The sequence below is a fragment of the Lepisma saccharinum genome, chromosome 1, assembly GCF_977018435.1.
Source record: "Lepisma saccharinum chromosome 1, izLepSacc3.1, whole genome shotgun sequence".
NCBI classification, from domain to species: Eukaryota; Metazoa; Arthropoda; class Insecta; order Zygentoma; family Lepismatidae; genus Lepisma; species Lepisma saccharinum.
In genome coordinates this window covers 187,153,101-187,172,426 of record NC_139229.1, presented here as the reverse complement: position 1 = coordinate 187,172,426, position 19,326 = coordinate 187,153,101, and the positions used below count along the sequence as shown (strand labels likewise).

At 34.2% G+C, this 19,326-nt stretch overlaps 1 protein-coding gene across 4 annotated transcripts in view; it reads left to right on the top strand.

Annotated features, from left to right (window-relative positions):
* The window catches only part of Cyfip (Cytoplasmic FMR1-interacting protein Sra-1), a 78,041-nt gene that overhangs the window by 21,212 nt on the left and 37,503 nt on the right, over positions 1-19,326 (top strand). For 3 of the 4 annotated variants that reach the window (XM_083144637.1, XM_083144643.1, XM_083144629.1), the window contains 3 exons: positions 2,075-2,245; positions 3,571-3,653; positions 6,378-6,446. In XM_083144637.1, coding sequence (XP_083000763.1) covers positions 2,075-2,245; positions 3,571-3,653; positions 6,378-6,446 — 323 coding nt within the window. The remainder of the gene's footprint in view (positions 1-2,074; positions 2,246-3,570; positions 3,654-6,377; positions 6,447-19,326) is intronic. The other variant, XM_083144649.1, reaches the window with a different exon arrangement.

The window sequence follows — 19,326 nt, the reverse complement described above, 5'->3', positions numbered from 1 at the left end:
TGTATTTAATTTTGAGATCTTATTGTTACAACACAAGTCTTCCATTGGTACTTATCCTGGGCAAGTTATTCCAGCTCCATTACCCTTGTAGATTTTTCACATTCAACTTCATGTTGCTATTTCCTCCATATTTGCCAATGAGGATGTTGGAAAGTTCTTTTCACCTTTGTACAGTCCTTGTAAATAAAATGTTTTCATCAGAAACAGAATTTTGAATTCACAGTTGGCTTTTCCATCACTAATTATGCTATAGTCCGTTTCATGCACAAATTGTGTGCATACCTATATATTTGCAATGCAGGTTAGGTTGTTTGTCTATGAGGGTGCAGCTTGATGATGTAACTTTTTTTATGAACTACAACTAGTTTAAAACTACATATTTTGTCAATCTAAGTTGCCTTTATTTAATTTTTATAACAAATATTGGATGTATATGGTCTATGGAATGTACATTACTTTACAGTTGATATAAATTATTGCAAAATTTTGCTTCGAGCATCAAAAACTCTTTTACAATGCTGACAATATATTTTTCTTTATTCATAAATCTTCATCCTTTTTCTGGATCAGATGTTCCCATTATTATTGAAAGCCTAAGAAAAAAATCTCTTAATAAAAGAACATGTTTTCAATCTTGTGTCAAAATATGCATTTGCTTTATTGTCATGAAAATGGAAATCAAAATTGTCTGTCACATTATATATCTGATATTAGGTGGTCATTTACTGTGTAACGTAACCATAATTTGCATCCATTAAGGAAATAATAGTTAATATTAACTGACCAGTCTTGGGAGAATAAAAATATTTCCATTGTGTGTGATGTGAATGCACTCGATTGAAACTGTAGAAGTACTGAAATTGGAATTGAAATTGAAATCATGTGAGGAATATCTGCACCGAATTACATGTCCAGATCTTGTCTTGTAATGTATCTGTTGTTATTATTTTTTTTTTAATATTTTGAGAATTTCTAATTCTGGCCTATGTTTTTGTGCAAAGATTTTATTCCAAACTCTTAGAATCTTCATTAAGAATCAAATCCGTGACCCTTTAATTACAATCTGACACTCTTAACCTGTTAAAAAACATTCATGTGAAGAGTTTATATGTGATACGTTTTTCATTATCTTGTAAGTACTGATCACATGTACTTGTTTTTAACTTTTCTGCTAAAACTACTAACATTATCTCTGTGGTATGGTACAATTCTGTTTCAATAAATTTTCCAGTGAGAAGAGAGTTTTTGTCTTACATCTGAATTTAATCTTTCTAGTTACTTTATCAAAGGAAACAGTTCTTCAAGATATACAAATAAGCGGAATGAAGGGATATCAATAAATTATATTTCATATCCATGCAGACTCATAAGGGTCGAAATAGTTCATGAATACATGTTGAAGTTAAAAATTTGATTCCTTCATAAGATTCTCAGCACTATTTCTCTTGAAGGTCTTGATTAGAAGACCATAAGATCATTTGGGTGTGTCAATGAAGAATTTTGGCTATTTTTTTCTACGATTTATTGAAATATGAGTTTTGTAGTGTCTTAGACTTCTTGTTTTACTGTTGTCATATGTTCACTTTTTTGTTTTACAGTAGTGATTTTCTGCAAATATTTTTATTTCTTGTATTATAATTTTTTAGTGTACGGCACATTGTTGTCAGTGTACTAGTTACCAGTGTTAATCGGGGTTCTGCTTTGTAACGAGAATTTGTTGATTTCTGTTTATCCCATGCTGAGGAGTGAAAATATGTATATTTACCTTGAACAAAGTACCTGCTCTTCATACATAACAATCATATAAGGTTCAGCACATTAAATGAAATTGTTTGTTTTTTCTTATTTTCAAGTAGCAAATGTTCTGCAATTCTTTGCATTAATATCCATATCTGTAACTCTTAGTTTTCCCTATTTTGTCCTTGTAGTGATTGCCTGCACATTCACAACATGACATCACATGCACAATCACATGGCTTACTTTAAATTATACAGACTTGTTGAAGTATATGTTTTTAGTGTAGAGTGCTTTTGTTTTAAGTATAGAAAAATAATTTGTATTGTTTACTTTCAGGCCCATCGTCAACTCAGTTGTACATGGTACGAACAATGTTGGAGTCGCTAATAGCTGATAAGTCTGGAGGGAAAAGAACACTTCGTAAAGATATAGATGGACAGTATTTAGTTCAAATAGATCTTTTCCACAAATCTTCGTTTTACTGGAATTACATGTTGAGTTTCAGTGGTAAGTTCATTCTCTGTTGTATGAGGCTAAGTTTGCATAAATAAGGTTTTATTGTTATCCGTAAATGTTATGAGAATCAGTGTTCTTTACAAAGAAGGAAAACAAAAATATTTGATGCATTGCGAAGGCAGTAAATTAGTACTGATGAGTAACTTATTGTTTTTAAAGTAATTTCCTGCTGCTATATTCCTCTCTCCCCTGTCCACCTTTATGAAATTACTGAGCAAGCAGTTGATATACATCAACCCCCTCTCCACAGGATTTTAGTGCGGTTGTACTAGAATTTGTAATTTTTAGTACACATGATTTTACAGTCACTGTTTTATAAAGTTATGTTTGATTGTCTTTGTAGGGTATCGCCATACAATGCAAATAAATTTTCAGAGTGTAGAGGACATTAAGGCAAACGATTTTCTTAAACTTTAACCTTTAGATGCCTGACAACCACTGAGGCGGCAACATGATTTATGCCCTAGATGCCTAATGGCTAGGGGCATGCATATTTCGTTTTTGACAAAAAATACATTGTAGTGTTAATTTTTCATGTTTTTGAAGGGTGTGAAATGCATTTTACTACCATATTTTGTCACGAAATTATGCGAAATGAACTGCAAAATGCGAAATAGACTCTTAAACATGAAATTTATGGTTTATTTACTGACGCGACACCTTCTGAGGTCTGAATTATCCTGTGAGTTATGCAATTCATGCAAAATTGATTAAATCTGCTGTAAATATTGCAGAGGCAAAAATGAACACCTTTATGCAGGAATAAACTTAATACTCTGATAACTACATAAATGTGTTATTAGAAGTGAAATGTCAACTTTGTGTAATAAGTGTAGTTTTTAAATAATATTGAGGATTATATTCGCAATTTTAAAACCAAAATATCTTTCTATATACCACTTTTCATACGATTTTTCACAACTATAAAAACTAATTTTATTTTATTTACCACTTTTGAACCTGAAATTGATTCTGTTTTTGTACCGAAATTTTGCTTTTTTAATTACCAAAATTATGTGCCTCTACTAATGGCCAATTAAGCAGCCAGCACCACATGACTGCAATTAAAACACCATTTCTCCAAAACCAAAGACGATATTGCAGTTCTGTTATTTATGTTAATTTATATACATATCTGGGTCAGACATACTCTTCAAACCAAAATTTTAATTAAGAGATTTTTTCCAAATAGAATATGCAGGGTTTAAAAACTTAAAATATGAATGGGTTCGAGTCTGCATTGTTTGCTAAACTTTCTGCATACATCTGTGTACAAAGAGTTTTCTTTCATTCGATTTTTATTAATTTGTTTCCAGAATCCCTGCAACAGTGCTGCGACTTATCTCAACTGTGGTATCGAGAGTTTTACTTAGAAATGACTATGGGGAAAAGGATTCAGGTAAGCCTACATAATCATTAGTTAGAATTTTTTGGTGAATTAGAAAAACACAGATAAGGTAACGCATACTTTGATTTGATATGGTATATGTTGATATGATCTCTGCTGAGAATTGCAAGATGGATTTCAGATGGTAAGTAGATGATGTCACTAATGAGATATCATTATAGTGGTACCATTCACCTACTCTCTGAATTATCCTTACATTTATGAACCCATTGTGTGACGGAGTAGTTAGCACAGCACACTATAATGCTAGGGGTTCCGGGTTTGAATCCCAGCCTGGGCATGGGTGTTCTTTGTGAGTGTCCCTTCATTATTTACATCATATCACTTATCCTCATTGTCACGATTAGCCAAAAGTGGTAGAAATGGGATGCTAAATATTAAATCAAATAAATCCCAGTGAATAGTGTGGGCAATCACGTTGAAAGTTAATTGATAGAAGTAGGAGTGAGCTGATACTGATCAGTGGTATCGGTATCACAAAGTATTAGTTCAGATGTTAAAACTGATTGGAGGGTTACTATTTTGTAAGGTCTGCTAAATGTTGTATTACACTTTCTCAAAGTCTAGAAACTTGCAAGTTTGTGTGCATTTCATGATTATATTAATACTTTTTAATGTCTCATTATATCAGACATGAATGAATGTATGCATATTTTAAAGCAAAATAGAGGAGGGGGCAGGGTTGCGAATCACAATTTTTTTAAAGTGATGTGGGAGTGTTATTTTGAATTATTTAAAGAGGGATTAACATTTATTTTACTTTCCAATGTAAAAAGACACCTGAACCAAATGAAATTTTTCACCACTCGTGCCTCTGCTGGAAGTGCCCATGCTGAAGCATCTGAGTAATGGGTTACAACAACAGCTGATTCTTGCTTTGTACTCTTTCTCTCGGGAGAGAAAGAAAGTGCAAGGAAGAGGTATCCTTCACACCTGGAAGGGGTTATGAGAGATGCATATGCAAAAATTCTCTATCTCTTTCCCAGATCCATTGAGAAGGCCTTTGCCCACCTCTATTCATTCCCTCTTTCTTTCTCAAGGAGGAGAAGGTTGGAGACAGCTCCTTGACCCTTCCCCTAAAAGAAAATGTTTTTCTTTTCGTTTTTTAAAGAGGAGAGAAAAAGTGGTGGGAATGAGGGTTCTCTCTCTCTCTCAGGCCCTCCTTATCCTCCCTTGTACCACCCACCACCAAGCTGCAAGAGAGAGAGAGAGGGGGGGGGGGGGGAAGGAATTTATCTCCATTCTCTGTCTCAATTGGAAGCTTATCATGTAGAACTTGAAACCACATTTATTCCAAATTTCTGAGTGCATTATGCCTCATTTAAATGAAATAACAAACTTGACATAGAATATTTTCTGAAACTAGCCATTTGGAAAGAGTGTTGAAAAAGTGGTATAATCAAACAAAACCTTTTTATGCCATGCAGTTTTAATATATTTTAATTTCTGTTGTTTGGATCCAACCTAAAACTATAAGTGAGGTTTGAATTAATTTCCATTATATCAACCTCATATTAATTAAAGAGTTCAGCAAAATATATTTTTGAACTTTTAAAAATGCCACTTGTTGCTCAACCATGCAATTAGTTTCTGTCAGGACAATGTTGGTTGTTTCTTACAAATCTCTATACGGGAGTTATAAATGCAGTTCTTAGCTTTATTTGTCTGCATGATGGTTTGAATGTTAAAGTAGCTGGGACAACACTGTTTTACTGGATGCACTTTCTCTCTGTTGTTACTTTTCGAACGTACCTTAAATTAAATTAGTACTGTAAGTGCAACTCGCAACATGTATATTTCTAATATTCATCTAAAGGCTGTCCATAATTTGGTGATCACATTACATGTTGTTATACAGAGGCAACTGCAAAAAGTGTAATTTGAGTGAGAAAAACTTCATAGTGAAACAGCCTTTGGAGAACCAAGGTCCACTAAGTGGCTTTTCACAGTGTCATGCATGGCCAGTGCATCAGATCCCGCTGCCCATGTTTTTTGACTCTCTAAATTCTGTCACTAATTATAATCCACTATTTTTTCCCATATTTTTATTGATGGAAGGGTGTTACATCTGTGATATCAAACTCAAGTAAACATGTAGTGCAAAATAAAATTACTATTTTGGTACATTTTATGTTAAAAATGTTGTCTGTGTCACTAACTTTCGATTTGACCCTGCTAGTTGAAAAGAAAAATACAGTTGAGATAGTTTGCAGTTACTTTTATATAACGATTTGTAATATCATCGAGCAACTAAGGACAAGTTCTGTATATTTTAATGTATTCTGCAAATGTGTTGCAGTGCATTTGATATATTTCTACCATATCTTTTGTGGGATAGAGTGAGGTATAATATTATTTCTTGTATAATTCATATATGTAGACTAGATATTAGTCTCACTTAGAAGTTTGTTGTTAGTGTGAGAGAATCATATTCTCATGTGTTAGAACTATGTCAAATATATATTCTGTGTGTAAGCTGTAAATGGATTAAGTTTTTATGAGGTTGTATGCATGAAGAGAAGAGAATGCTCATCAAATCCATGCAGGAATTATTTTTCCTTAATTTTTTATTGCAAATTTTGCAGTTATCATCTTGCATTCATCTGAGTTGTAAATGAGAAGTGTGTGAGTTATTATTTTTACTTTGGTTCATATTTTTCTCTTGTTTTGTTCACTGTCGTGCTAATGGTGTTGGTGTCTATTCTGTTGCTGTAGAAATGCACTGTGAGACACCAGCATAACGAAGAATGCAGCGACCTCATCACCATGGAGAAACGTATTCAGGTAGACAGGCAATGGAGAAAGTAGTCCTTTACTAACGATGGATATGACCCTAGTCTAAATTAGCCAGAATTCCTTTTTGACAGCTATTGGCAACTTATGATAAATTGAGTGGAAATTACAATAAATAAATACTATACCTTTTTTTGATCAATAAACAAAATCATGTGTGTCACCGAGGGTGATGAAATTAAATCCAAAGAGATGGGTTCACGACTCTCAGGTTTGGGTTCATAAATTCAGATGTATGTAATTGTTGGGAGTTCGATAAATGTGTTCATGTGAACATAAATGACTAGTTTTTGATGGCATATTTTTCTCAATCTCTCCAATATCGGAGTACTAATGAGTGAGTTACGGTTTAAACATTGTAGATGTTCATAAGCTATGAGTTTAAAAGTTTTTGCTTTTTATGATTGGATTCAATAACATTGAAGTGCAATATGAAAGGAAACACACTTATTGTCCCTGGCTAGTGATGGGATGAATAATTGCAAATATTCACATTCTGTGATTTGAGGTACACTCTACTTCCAGTTTCAATCTAAAAACAAGCCAAACTACTAGTGTTAGAAATCACTCACCCTGATTTTTGTGAGCTCTGTTGTTCCCACCTGGGGACATTTGTGTAAATTTACTAAATAGAAATTAACATGAATTTCCAAATATGTAAAAACATTTACTGGACATTAATACTTCACAAAGCATCAACCTTTATTGGCGATGAAATGTCACTACACATTAAAATTTAATCTAAAACTATCAACTAGAAAGTAACCTGAGTCTTGTTACTTGACAAGAGCTGTTTCGTTTATGCAGATAAATTATATTCATTGCTTTGCTGTAGTTCTTACACACTTGTATTGAAATATATAGAAATTTAAGATAAGATGTCATTAAACTGACAAGGAATTTTTGCTCGTGTAGTCAAGTAAAGTTGCAAACAGTACCTCTAAAACATGCTCACGGATTTGAAATATTTCATAAGCATCATATGTTCATCAGCTGTCCATAAGGATATAAACAGAGGAGCATTATGAGAAATGTTCTCCATTTGTTGTGATGCATATAGTGCAATGTTTGTGGCTTGAGTGTTTTCTGAGCATTTCTGTTTTGTGATTTTATTTAATTACAACCCCGTGACATGCCGTGAAAGCATATGAGGAGGTGATGTGATTAGCAACATGCTCCCGTTTTATTAACACCCCTCCAGGTACCCATGTATTAGAGGCTGGGTGAACCCCAGAGCTGCTTCATGCAGGGACATTGCTGAAGAAATTCCCACCTGAAATCACCACCCTGAGAATTGAGGCAGTCAGATGCCCTACCAACTGGACCACCCTGTACAAGTGTTTTTTCTAAAAATATCAGTTTCAGGGGAAGTAGTATCTACTCCATTGTTTATATTTTAACTTGGTTCCACTTCACATAATACTCTTTTAAGTCAAATATTAAGTCAAGCTTGACCTTGTTGGTGTGAATGCTATTTATCTAGTGTAACAATAGCTCCTGGGGGTGTATGGATCAAATCCAATTTTCCATACTGATACACTGCCTCATTGGTATACTAGCTTATCTGTGGTGTCAGCAAATTGAAAAGCATTGCAAGTACTTACATAATTTGAATTCATACAAAGTGGAAACAAAAAGCTTCATGCATTTTCGTTGTTCTTACTTCATAATTAAGTGGACCTATCCAATATAGTGATGATTAATACAGCAATCCTGTTGCAATGTAGGCAATTGTGCAGGTCTAATATTAATTTGTCAGATGTTGGGACTATCTTTCTCCATTTTCCCATGGTTTTTCAACTGTTAATTGATTGCTCAGTTAAGCATGAGAATTTGTTAGTCATTGCTTGATTTTACTTTTTTTTTTCATTTTTCATTTTTATGCACAGCTTAATTTTATCAAGTGTTATGGGTATTTATGCTTTTATTTTATGCAGTTATGATTACAGTATAGTTGTAGTGTGTGGAATTGTTGAGTTTTGTACTTAAGTAAATTCTGAATGTGAGCAGCATGTGGAAGATGGAAGTGAACCCCCTTCTGTGTTATGATATTAAAAGATACCCAAGTAGAGTAGTGAATTGAAACAGGTGATTTTCCTTGAAAGAAAAATCCATTTATTAAAATAATGTGCTGATGTCACAAGTTAGTAATACCACTACTATAGCAAATCAACCTTGCTCATGCTGGTGATTATCAATGGCAATGTGTCAAAACATTATTTGATTATACCAGTTTCGAGCCCAGAAAATCAATGAGATATAAACGATACATAAACACTGCTGCAATGGCAAAAGTTACGTAGAACAATTTGTGTCTTTAATTTGTTATCATATCCCTACTGTGGTGTTGAAATGTGCAAGTATTGCCACCCAGATTATCAGGAACTGACAAGGATATAAGTATGAGGCCACAAAGCTCATGACTGAAACCTCATTTACTGAGACACATGCAGTTTGATAATTTGAAGTGACTTTTAATTTATGTAAATATTACATACTTATGTCGTCATTGTTTTACACAGAAACGTTATTACATTCATAATACCAACACAGTTGAAATTGGCCTCTTAATAAAAAATTAACATAACATCCATGTCAGTTACAATATATATTTTCATTTTATTTCTTGTTGATTGTGGTGACTTACTGTCACCATTCACAAAGAGAATTTTATGAGATTCTTCATATTAGTCCAGCTTCAAGGAAAAGCCCATCAATTTCAACAGCCAGTTTTAGACAAAATCAATTTATAACAATGCACCAGAGATCAATGATACATGTGAAGTACACAAAAATAAGTACACCAACTATGGTCTAAATCTGCCATAACTAGCACAATTCACAGTTTAAGATTTTCACCACATATAACTGAAAACAAAGAGCACTTTTGTGTGGCAGAGAGTTACCAATAATTGGCCTCCCCAATGGTGCAGTGGTAGTGTCGTCACCTTGTAATCAAGGGGTCCTGAGTTTTATACCCAGTGGAGGCACATAGAGGTTCATATTCCACTTTAAACTGTAGGTCCAGTTCCAGTTAGCCTTACTGTGCATAAAGTGGGCTTAAAACACCAAGTCAATCAAAAGTTACCAATAATTGACAGACACAAAACTTGAAATATATTTCACAAGTAAAATAAATTGTATAATATCTCTTAGGAGATTTACACTGAAAATGGTATCAACATCAGTAATCTGCTTTGTCCATCAAATAATACTGGAATGGTAGTATTTCGAATTTCCATTTTTACTGTTTATTTTTTCCATGACAATTAACTACTCTACCTTTTTGTTTTTTAATTTTACTTAACTGTTTCCCACCTTTTTGTTTTGGAATTATTTTAGCCCTAGAATTCTATGATGCTGTATTATTAATAATATAAGTAGTGAAGCCTGTTTGAGCAGTTTACTGTAATATTTTCTTAACCTTAGGTAGGCATAACAAATAATTGATAACATACACTGTGTGATTTGAAGTAAAAGAAGAGTGTTCTTACATAGATTCATAATTCTGTTTTTTTTTAGCAATTTTTCTGTAGTTTTGCTTTTGCCTAATCAGTAAAGCTTTTTTTAAAGTGTAGTTTGTAAAGAAAACTCTAGATATAATGCAGTACATCAATTTGAAGTATTCATTGAAATTTGATTGCTTTGTTGTGTTGGTATGTGGGTTTACACTTGCTAAGAATAGCTGCACAGTATATAACTTATGAAATACTTGTAGTTTCAGTAGTTTGTAGATATTGTGTGTAAAAATATAGTTCAGTGCCACATGCCATGTTTTTAGCATTATATATACATATATAATGGCACTGACAAAAATATCAACAGCTCACAAACAGATGTCCCCTTGATAGCACAGTGGTTCGGATCCTACTTTGAACTGTAGGTTCAGTTCTGCTTAGCCTATCTAAACTTAAAATGGATTGTACCACAAAGATATGTAAAATAGAAATTTGAAATGTTTTCCTTATCTTTCTTACTCTAAAATGAGTTACTGTGAGCATGAAGTTACTGAAAAATAATTTTTAATTGTTTTGTAATGTCTTTTGTGTGCTGTTAGTGTCTTTGGTCAATTTCATTATTTACAGGGCTGAGCTGATCAGTATCAGTATCAGCCAATACCAACTGATACTTTTCCGGACTTTGTGTTTTTCACATGGTGTGAAAAATGCTGCATGCCAATTTTGCAGTCTTAATTATCCTAGAAATTATGGAAAATTCTATTTTTTCATTTATTTTCCACCAGTACTGTGTGGAAAATGGATTTTGTGATTATATGATGGCTAGGGTCACTGATTTATGGTAAATAAAATTCATGAATTTTGCATCTATAAAGTTACAATTTTGGTATGTATATAAAAGCGGTGAAAAAAGATCATTTCGTTGGAAAAGCAGTAAATAAAAGTCAAAGTTAAGTAGTCTGCACCTATCTGTTATTAGTTAAAGTGTACACTTAACATAACCTCTGCATTGCATGGTTTTAAATTGTATCTCTGGTTGGTCATTATTAGAGACCGGATGTTAGGCAAAATGCCTATTCTTTCCTTTTAGAGATATGATGAAAACTAATGTTGCGAAGGCCAGGGGGGAGGGATTAGCTTTATTTAAAGGCAATTTAATTTTGCCTATTTTGCCTATTTCATACGATATTGCCTATATTATTTCATAAATGCCAGATATTGCCTATTTTAGGCATTTTCTTTAAAATTGGGACATGACTGAACTCTGTGCATACAATTTCCTGTTCCCAGGATTAGTTTCCGATGCTTCCAAGAAATTTGAAAATAACAGCGAGTTATTGCAGCTAATAAGGACTTGGACAAATTAAGGGCATTTTCAACAAGTTCCAAAAGGTGAAAATATACAAACTGAGTTAGATCCACATGTTCTGGCGTGCTTTAAGTATGCTCCGGTAACATCTGTGGAGGTTGAAAGATCTTTTTCAATTCTAAAAAATGTGTTGTCAGATCGCAGACATAACTTGTCGGTTGATCACCTGAAGAAATACCTTGTTGTGATGTGCATCCACAATTAGTACTTCTTATTCAGAGACTGCCAAACCGTACAGTACAAACTTGAAATGAATTTAAACAGTTTATTAGTTCGAACTGCTGTGTGAAATATATATTGTAAATTGTTTAACTGAAATAAACCTGTGTGCAGTGATAACGTGTATATTTAAATAATTTGCGAACTGGTTGGAAGAAGCCAACAATTTATTTTGTCAGACTATTGTGTGTAGCCATTATACAATGGAAAATTTTGGGCTGACGTGACTCCCGTTTGCAGTGATTTATTAACTACAATATTGGACTGCTGTCTCTAATGATGAGCTCCTGGTTTATTTTAAGCAACTATAAAGAATGTACAGTTATGTCTCTATATTTTTTAAACACCTATTTCCTTTTGTATGTCTATCTTCATTATTTTGAGTTTAATTTCATTGCCTTTTTTTATTACCTATTTGTATTTTAATGCCTATTTTACTGCCTACTTTGAAAATTATAAGTGCTTATTTGCCTGCCTATTTTATGTGTTTTTAGTGCCCAAACATCCGGTCTCTAGTCATTATATTACCATAAGCTGAAAAAGCACGCTCACAGTCAACATCACTAACAGGAAACCACAACACTTGCACAGCTAGTGACACAAAGCGTTTAGTGAACTTCTTTAAGTGCTAGCAGCATATTAATTAAATTCAAAGATGCACCTGACTCTTTCACATCACTCTTTACCATATCGTGAAAAGCTTTGTACCCTCGCAAAAAATATTTTTTTAGAATAGCAACATTCTCGCCATGACCAGTCAGTACGTTGATTGCAGTATTGGCACATCAGTATTTTTTTTAACATGTCTGAGACATAGAATCCTTCTTCCTCGAACTCTTGAGCACGTTCAAATACTGAAATAACTTTGGGCATTGTAATTTGCCAAAGAAACTATGAACAAGTGCACAAGATGCATGGACACGACTTGTATTTTTGTGTGTCACAGACTACACACGACCTTCTGTAGGCCTCTGATTGGAACTTCCTGGACCACAAACTTTGGCCTAAAAAAAAATGACCTACTGTAACATTTGCATTTTAGCTACAAAAACATAACATTAACAGCAGGAAACTAATTTCCGTATTTTCTGCATGACAGCAACGTATTTACACATTACGTTGGAGCGAGATAGCCTGAGTTGCAGGAATGGAGAAATGAATGAATGGAGAAGAAAGAGGCTAAATACAGTAAAACCTGTCTATCCCGGAACATGATGGTTCCGAGCAAAATTTTCCGTCTTAACAGTTTTCCTTCTTATACAGGGTTGACTTTAAATACAGTATAGAGCTGCAGGAAATAATGGTAAGATAGATTTACATTTCACATTACTTATAATGTAGAGTACTAATGCATGTACGTACATGAATAAAAATGTGATACACTCGCAATAAGCATAGCAGAGATTACAATTATGTAACTACACAACATGTTGGTACGCTTTTTACAGTATTGTAAGAACGTACAGTACGTACTTATGTATCTTTTCGAACCCGGGACCCCTGGCGTCGTAGCGCGATGTGCATAGAGGGAAAGAGAAAGATTGAAAGATGGAATAAGAGAGGTGAAGAAAGATTGAGATAAAAGTGAAGAAAAAAGAAAGAAACAAAGAGAGATAACAAGAAAAATAGAAAGATGACGAAAAAAGAACAGAGGAGAAATAGACAAAGTAAGTTGGAGAAAGAGGGTAAGAGATGAAAAAAAGAAACTGAATCATAACAGCTATGAGTATTGTAGCGCATTCTTTCATATCGTCAGTGTGACCGATAAGCGAATGTCAAGAGAGGCGTGTTCCACTTACAGTATTGCATTGTTTTCGTGCAGGCGAAAAAAATAAAGGAAGAAATTTCCGTCTTATTGAGAATAAAAACATCTCGTTGGTCTTTAAATGGTGTTCCGTTTCCACGTTAAGGAGGTTTCTGCCTTAAGCCGGTCATTTTCAGGTATAAAATCGGTCCGTTCTGAGGACTTTTTTTTACGTATTTACAGGTTTTCTTCTTATAGAGGTTCCGGGATATGCAGTTTTTACTGTACTTATCACTGATACCGTTTACACTGTGCGGCTTCGCTCTTCGGATGATGTAACTTGATGAAGTCATTGTCACCTGTAATGTTTAACTTTCACGAGCAAAATAACATTCCAATGTTTTATTATGAAAGAAGGTAAATTAATGTTTTTTTTTTTGTTTTGATAATTGAATTTCGGTGTTATTTCGTGAACTTCAACACTTTTCGTTTAATTTTGCATCTTGATTTGTATTTTGCAGAACTTCGTGAATAAATTGAAGCCAAAAATGGCCATAACTCACGTCCACTTGACTCAAAACAAAATTGTGCACACTTTTTTTTTAAAAGTAATTTCGTGTTTAAAGCATTCGCGAAATTTCAGTGTCCTTAATGATTGCTAATTCAATATTTGAGAGTAATTCTTTGAGTATCTTAAAACACATAAATTGTTGCATTTAATTGTTACAATATTCAAAATCAATAATAGTATGAACATTGCTATCATTGTGGTATTGGCTCAGTCAAATTGTTTGTACATGAAGATATATGACAGTACTTACATTTATAAAAATGAGAGTGTAACACACATGATAGCTGTTGCTGTAAGTGTAGGTTCTACACATAACAACCAATAATAGTTTGTGTATATATTACATATAGTACCAAGAATGCATTGTACTAACAAGTAAAGGGTCACTTACGGTGAAACAAATTGTCCGGTAATGCATATATATTTGGAAAGTACTTATCTTGACTAAGGTACAGGTGAAGTATTAGGGGCAATGGGTCAAAGGTTAAGGAGATGAGGGGTCTCAAAGATTTTTAGAGGAAATGAATGTCCAACTGCTGAACACAACCAAATAACACATTTTGTTATGGAATTTGAAAGTAATTTCTTATTTGGAAGCAGAAAACATGGTGATTGGATTCAAAGAGTGATACAATCACTCTTTCAGAAAACAGTGCATGGCTCGTACAAATGCTCATCTCGCAGTGAGCACACTTTACAAATGCGATTTCGTCGCACTTGAAGCACTTGTCGGTTCTGGTCGGGTCGAAATGGAAGTCACTATTTCCCTGACCTGTTCTACCACATAAAGCCAAAGTTTTAGATAAACAAGTCAGAGTTCCTGTGGCTAATGAATGGGTTGTGATTGGTTGTGTTCTGTAGTTGGGCATTCATTTCCTCTAAAAATCTGATTGCACTATGTTTGGAGAGGAACACTAGTGCTTTAGCGTCAGTTGGCGACTGATTTTAAGGTCTTCCCATCGACTTCCATATTAACTTCGAGACCCCTTATCTCTGACCCATTGCCCCTAATACTTCACCTGTACCGTGGTTAAGATAAGTACTTTCCAAATATATACACATTTCCGGGCAACTTGTTTCACCGAAAGTGACCCTTTACTTGTAAGTTAAAGTTGTAATGATCAAGAGAGAACAAGTGAAAATTGGGCAGAGAGGAAGACCTTGGGGCAATATTGGATGGATTGAAGGTAACAAGAGAATCAGGTAATAACAAGAAAATTTTAGGAAGGTTTGAGGATGGGGTAAACACCCACACTGTACTATGAAATCTCTAACAATAGTCATATCTTATTTTACGAATATATTTTGTATTTTAACTTTACTTTCCGTTTGAAATAGCTTATGGTGCATTGAGCCTTACCAATGTTTTAGTACTGAGCTACGAACCTTCAATTAATAATTTTCTGATTTTAAATATACTGCAATGTCTCGCCACTGTTGGACATGTGAACACTAATGCCATATCCCTGCAATTAGGGGAACTTATTTGAACTGAACTAGCAGCAAGAAATACCAATATTCATTATTATAAATTATATCATTTTTTGCTCTACCCAGTGGTGTTTGCAGCATTGTAAATCTTTTAAGAATACATATCCAGCTTCATATGTAGGAGTGATTTAATCTAAAGTGAATGTCAACATAGGAACCGAGCACTTTGAGTTCTGTCGGTAGCGCTGCTTCTTGAGACAGTTGCCAATCCTAGTTGCTTCGTGCCTGCAAGTGTTGCCACTTATGAATCAAAACTTTGTTAGCATCATCAGACTCTTCAGCCTGAGCAGCAACAGACATATTGTATCTGAAATACGAGGAAGATTGTAAAACATCCACAGATAATATGCCCAAAGTTCTTCGAATGGACTGTGTAAGACATTAGAATACTCCAACTGAACCTGTTCTGCAACACACGAAAAATGCCTCATTAAGCAAGGTAATCAAGGTGCCTTTGTTAAGTTCAACATGGCACTGTATTTTCAATAATGCTGATGGAATAAATCACTGAAGTTTGTTAAATGACTAATCCTTACCATAAGAACATAATTATTCTTTAGATGCTTAAATATATGTGCAACTTCACATGTATGTCTTTCCAGTGACTTATTGCAAAGTTTATTGTTTGACTCAATAAAATAAACTTGTTGCGGGAGGGAGATAAATATGAACCAAAAAAAGAAGAAGAAGAAATTTACCTTAAAATGACAAAAACTATGTATTTACTTATGTTTAAATTTTTGATCTTTCGGAGGATTCTCACAATCGATCTTCACAAAATCGAGAAAAATTACATGAGACTCAAGAAATCAAATGACACAGTTTGTGAAGATTATTACTATTAACATTTGCTTGTTTTATGCCCTATCTCAATTGTAGAATAGCTATGTGGTGCGAATAATACTACTTGCTCAGAAATATGATAATCTACATGGGCATCCCGACACCATTATACTCATTTTAGCATGTGTTGCACTCTGATTGGGGACTGCTTGTAACTATTTGCATATATGCAACCATCATTCTTCAATCTGGTCACAAAGTACTCTAACTAGACACACAGTTTGGGTGCAGCGGTGACACTCAACCTGGCTGTTTATGACGTGCGAGGGTTGGAAATGTCACTCCCTGAAAATTCGGAGAAACATGAAAGTGCTTGGTTCCTGCATTGATATCCACTGTAGTGTCACCATAAATGGAATTCATCTAGAAATGATCAACCATCATTTATGTAGTCATGAATGAAATTGCATTTAAGTAGATATAGGATTTTATTGATTGATTTTATGTAGTCTCATATTTTGAACTTCGAAACCCTTAATAAGCAGGTAAGTTCACCCACTTGAACACACATTTTGTTCATTAATTGTATAACAATAGCTAAAATATAATTGGCATAGGAAGTATTCCTTTTATTTAATATATACAGCTCACTTTTTTGCACATATATACACAGTCCAATAATTAAGTAATGAGGCAGTCATTAACAAATGAAAAGGAAACAATATATTTGAATATTTCCCATTTATTACTCGGAGTACATGCCTCCTGCATCAATACAGCAATTGGTACATTGATCGAAAAGACATGTGCAAGTCTTTATGTGGTATGACTTGAAAATTGGATGTTCCTGTGTTCATCAGAAGTGCCTAATTACAGGAGCAGCTTCACTTTTAGGAACAGGAAATAATCAGTGGGATAAATCTGGAGAATAGGGAGGATGATTCAACAACACACTTGCTTTTTATAGTCTAGGAGTACCTGAACAACTACCGTTTGCGGCCACTGGATTATTGTGGATTAGGAACTAACTGGCCTGTTCAGGATACTTAGGTCGGACACAGTCAGTTCTCTTTCATAACCATTCAGAACACTATGATAGTAATAGCCAATTACAGGTTCACCCTCTGGAACAAATACAAGGTGAAAAATGCCTTTTCTGTCGTAAAAAAAATGCACCTTTGATTTTTGGAGCTGCATTTTATTTCCTCTTGGTAAATTTAGTGACTTCCATTCTGCAACTTGTCATTTCTTAGGAGAACCATAGTGAAAATACTCTGTATTGTCCTCCAGAACAATGGAATTCAAGAAATATTATTTCTGCAAGCAGTTTTCAAATGTCTTTCATGAAACTTGATGTTCCCATGCTGCTCTGAAGTGGTTAACGTAACGACACCCTTACTCCTCCCTCACGACATGGCGGCATAATTACCAGCATGCACATCGCAAATTCATGAGTGTTGCCAGGTTATAGATTATGGACGACACTACTCCATGAACATGTTGCTTCACGGATAGAATCCACAAATCCACACGTGGGTCAACATAAAATCAGTTTTATTCTTGTTGCTGTACTTAAATGTCCTCCGTATCGCCCATCGGAGGGAAAACCACAACCATAAATCTAGGGGTGGAGTGCACATCGACAAAGGAGGGCTAGTTCGGAGTTTGTCAAGACCCCTAAAACAGGACCGGATGGTGCAGGTGGATGTTCTTCCTTTGCTCCCTTGAGCATTTTTCGAGTGGTGAAAGAATTAGGTTCAGCCCTTTTGTTTTTTAACGTTCTTGTCGTCATTCCACCCTCACATACATGCCGCTGGGCAATGCAGTGACCATACCAAGAGGAGGCCTGGCTGCTGTTAGACGAGAAGGGAGAAAAGATGTGTCAACGGTGGCACACGTTGCAGTTTCGGCAGGAAGAGGGCTGAGGTAAGGATGTGAAAGCATGACGAACAGAATATTATTTAATTGTCGGACTGTGTAAAGAAACTTTTTTCGTTTATGCTAAATTTTTAAGAAGAAAATTCTCTCATTGGTCTTGACAAGAGACTGGTTCATATCCATCACTGGGTTGATGATTTAATACCCTATTAGGTGATACTGCTGATCTTTTTTTTGTTTATAATCAGTCACTGGTTGGTTGCAAGACCACTCAATAAGTCTGCAACTGTTAGTGTAATTACTGTACCCTAGTAGATTTCAGAAGTAGAGCGTGAATCATTGAAATGCTTGGATAGGAATTGTTTCACAAAATTATGTTCATGCAATCATGTCTATGTAACTTTTGGTATTTCCTTCCTAGTTTTCACATGTTTCTGTACAAACAACATTTTATCTTCATTACAAATTAAGATGCATTTCTGTATGTAAATTGATCATTTTTTTATTAATTTGATCACTTGCAGAATATCTCTGTAGAGTATCAGTCATCAGTGTTACATTTTGTATTCCTTTTTTGAATCATTAGCATATCATATTTATATTTAAATTCTTTCATGATTTTGTATGGTATAAGTGCGAAGTTTATGTTTGTGTAAGATTTGGTAAGTATTCAACTAATTCTTCCTCACATTCTCAGATTTGAATCTTTTTATTTGTGAACAATAAAAGTGATCCACATATTCATCTCGGACTCCAGTGGAGGCACATTGCACAAAGTTCTGGATAACACTTTGAACTGTAGGTCCAATTTTCAACACATATTTATCAATTCAAACAGTCACAACTATTTTGTATGCCAGTGACTAAATTGCATACAAGGATACCATTGATATTTCAAATTCTTTTCTACATATGAAAATATATTAAGATGATGTATTTGAAACTGCTCTATCATTTCACTTGTTTTTTTTAGTCAGTATAGCATCATATTTTTTCTCCTGTGTCGGTTCCTTAGTTCAACCCCCAATATTTTTTAGAATAATTAAATGCAATAATATAAGTAGGTTTCTTGGCATCTGAAATTTCTTTCTATTGAGTTTTTTCTTAGTTCTCCACACAAAATGCTAACAACACTAAGAATATCTACCTCAGCGTCGATAATCACATTGGTAGGTATAAGTATAAACTCCATCAGAAAATGAAGTTTCTTTTAAAGGAGTGTCATAACTCATAAGCATCATTCATTACATACATATGTATTCCTAGTGTTATGTATGTAATTGAAGTTAAATTATCCCCTTTTGTGGCTATGATTGTTAATATTTTTCTAGTTATATTGATGTTTGTGTGTGTGTGTG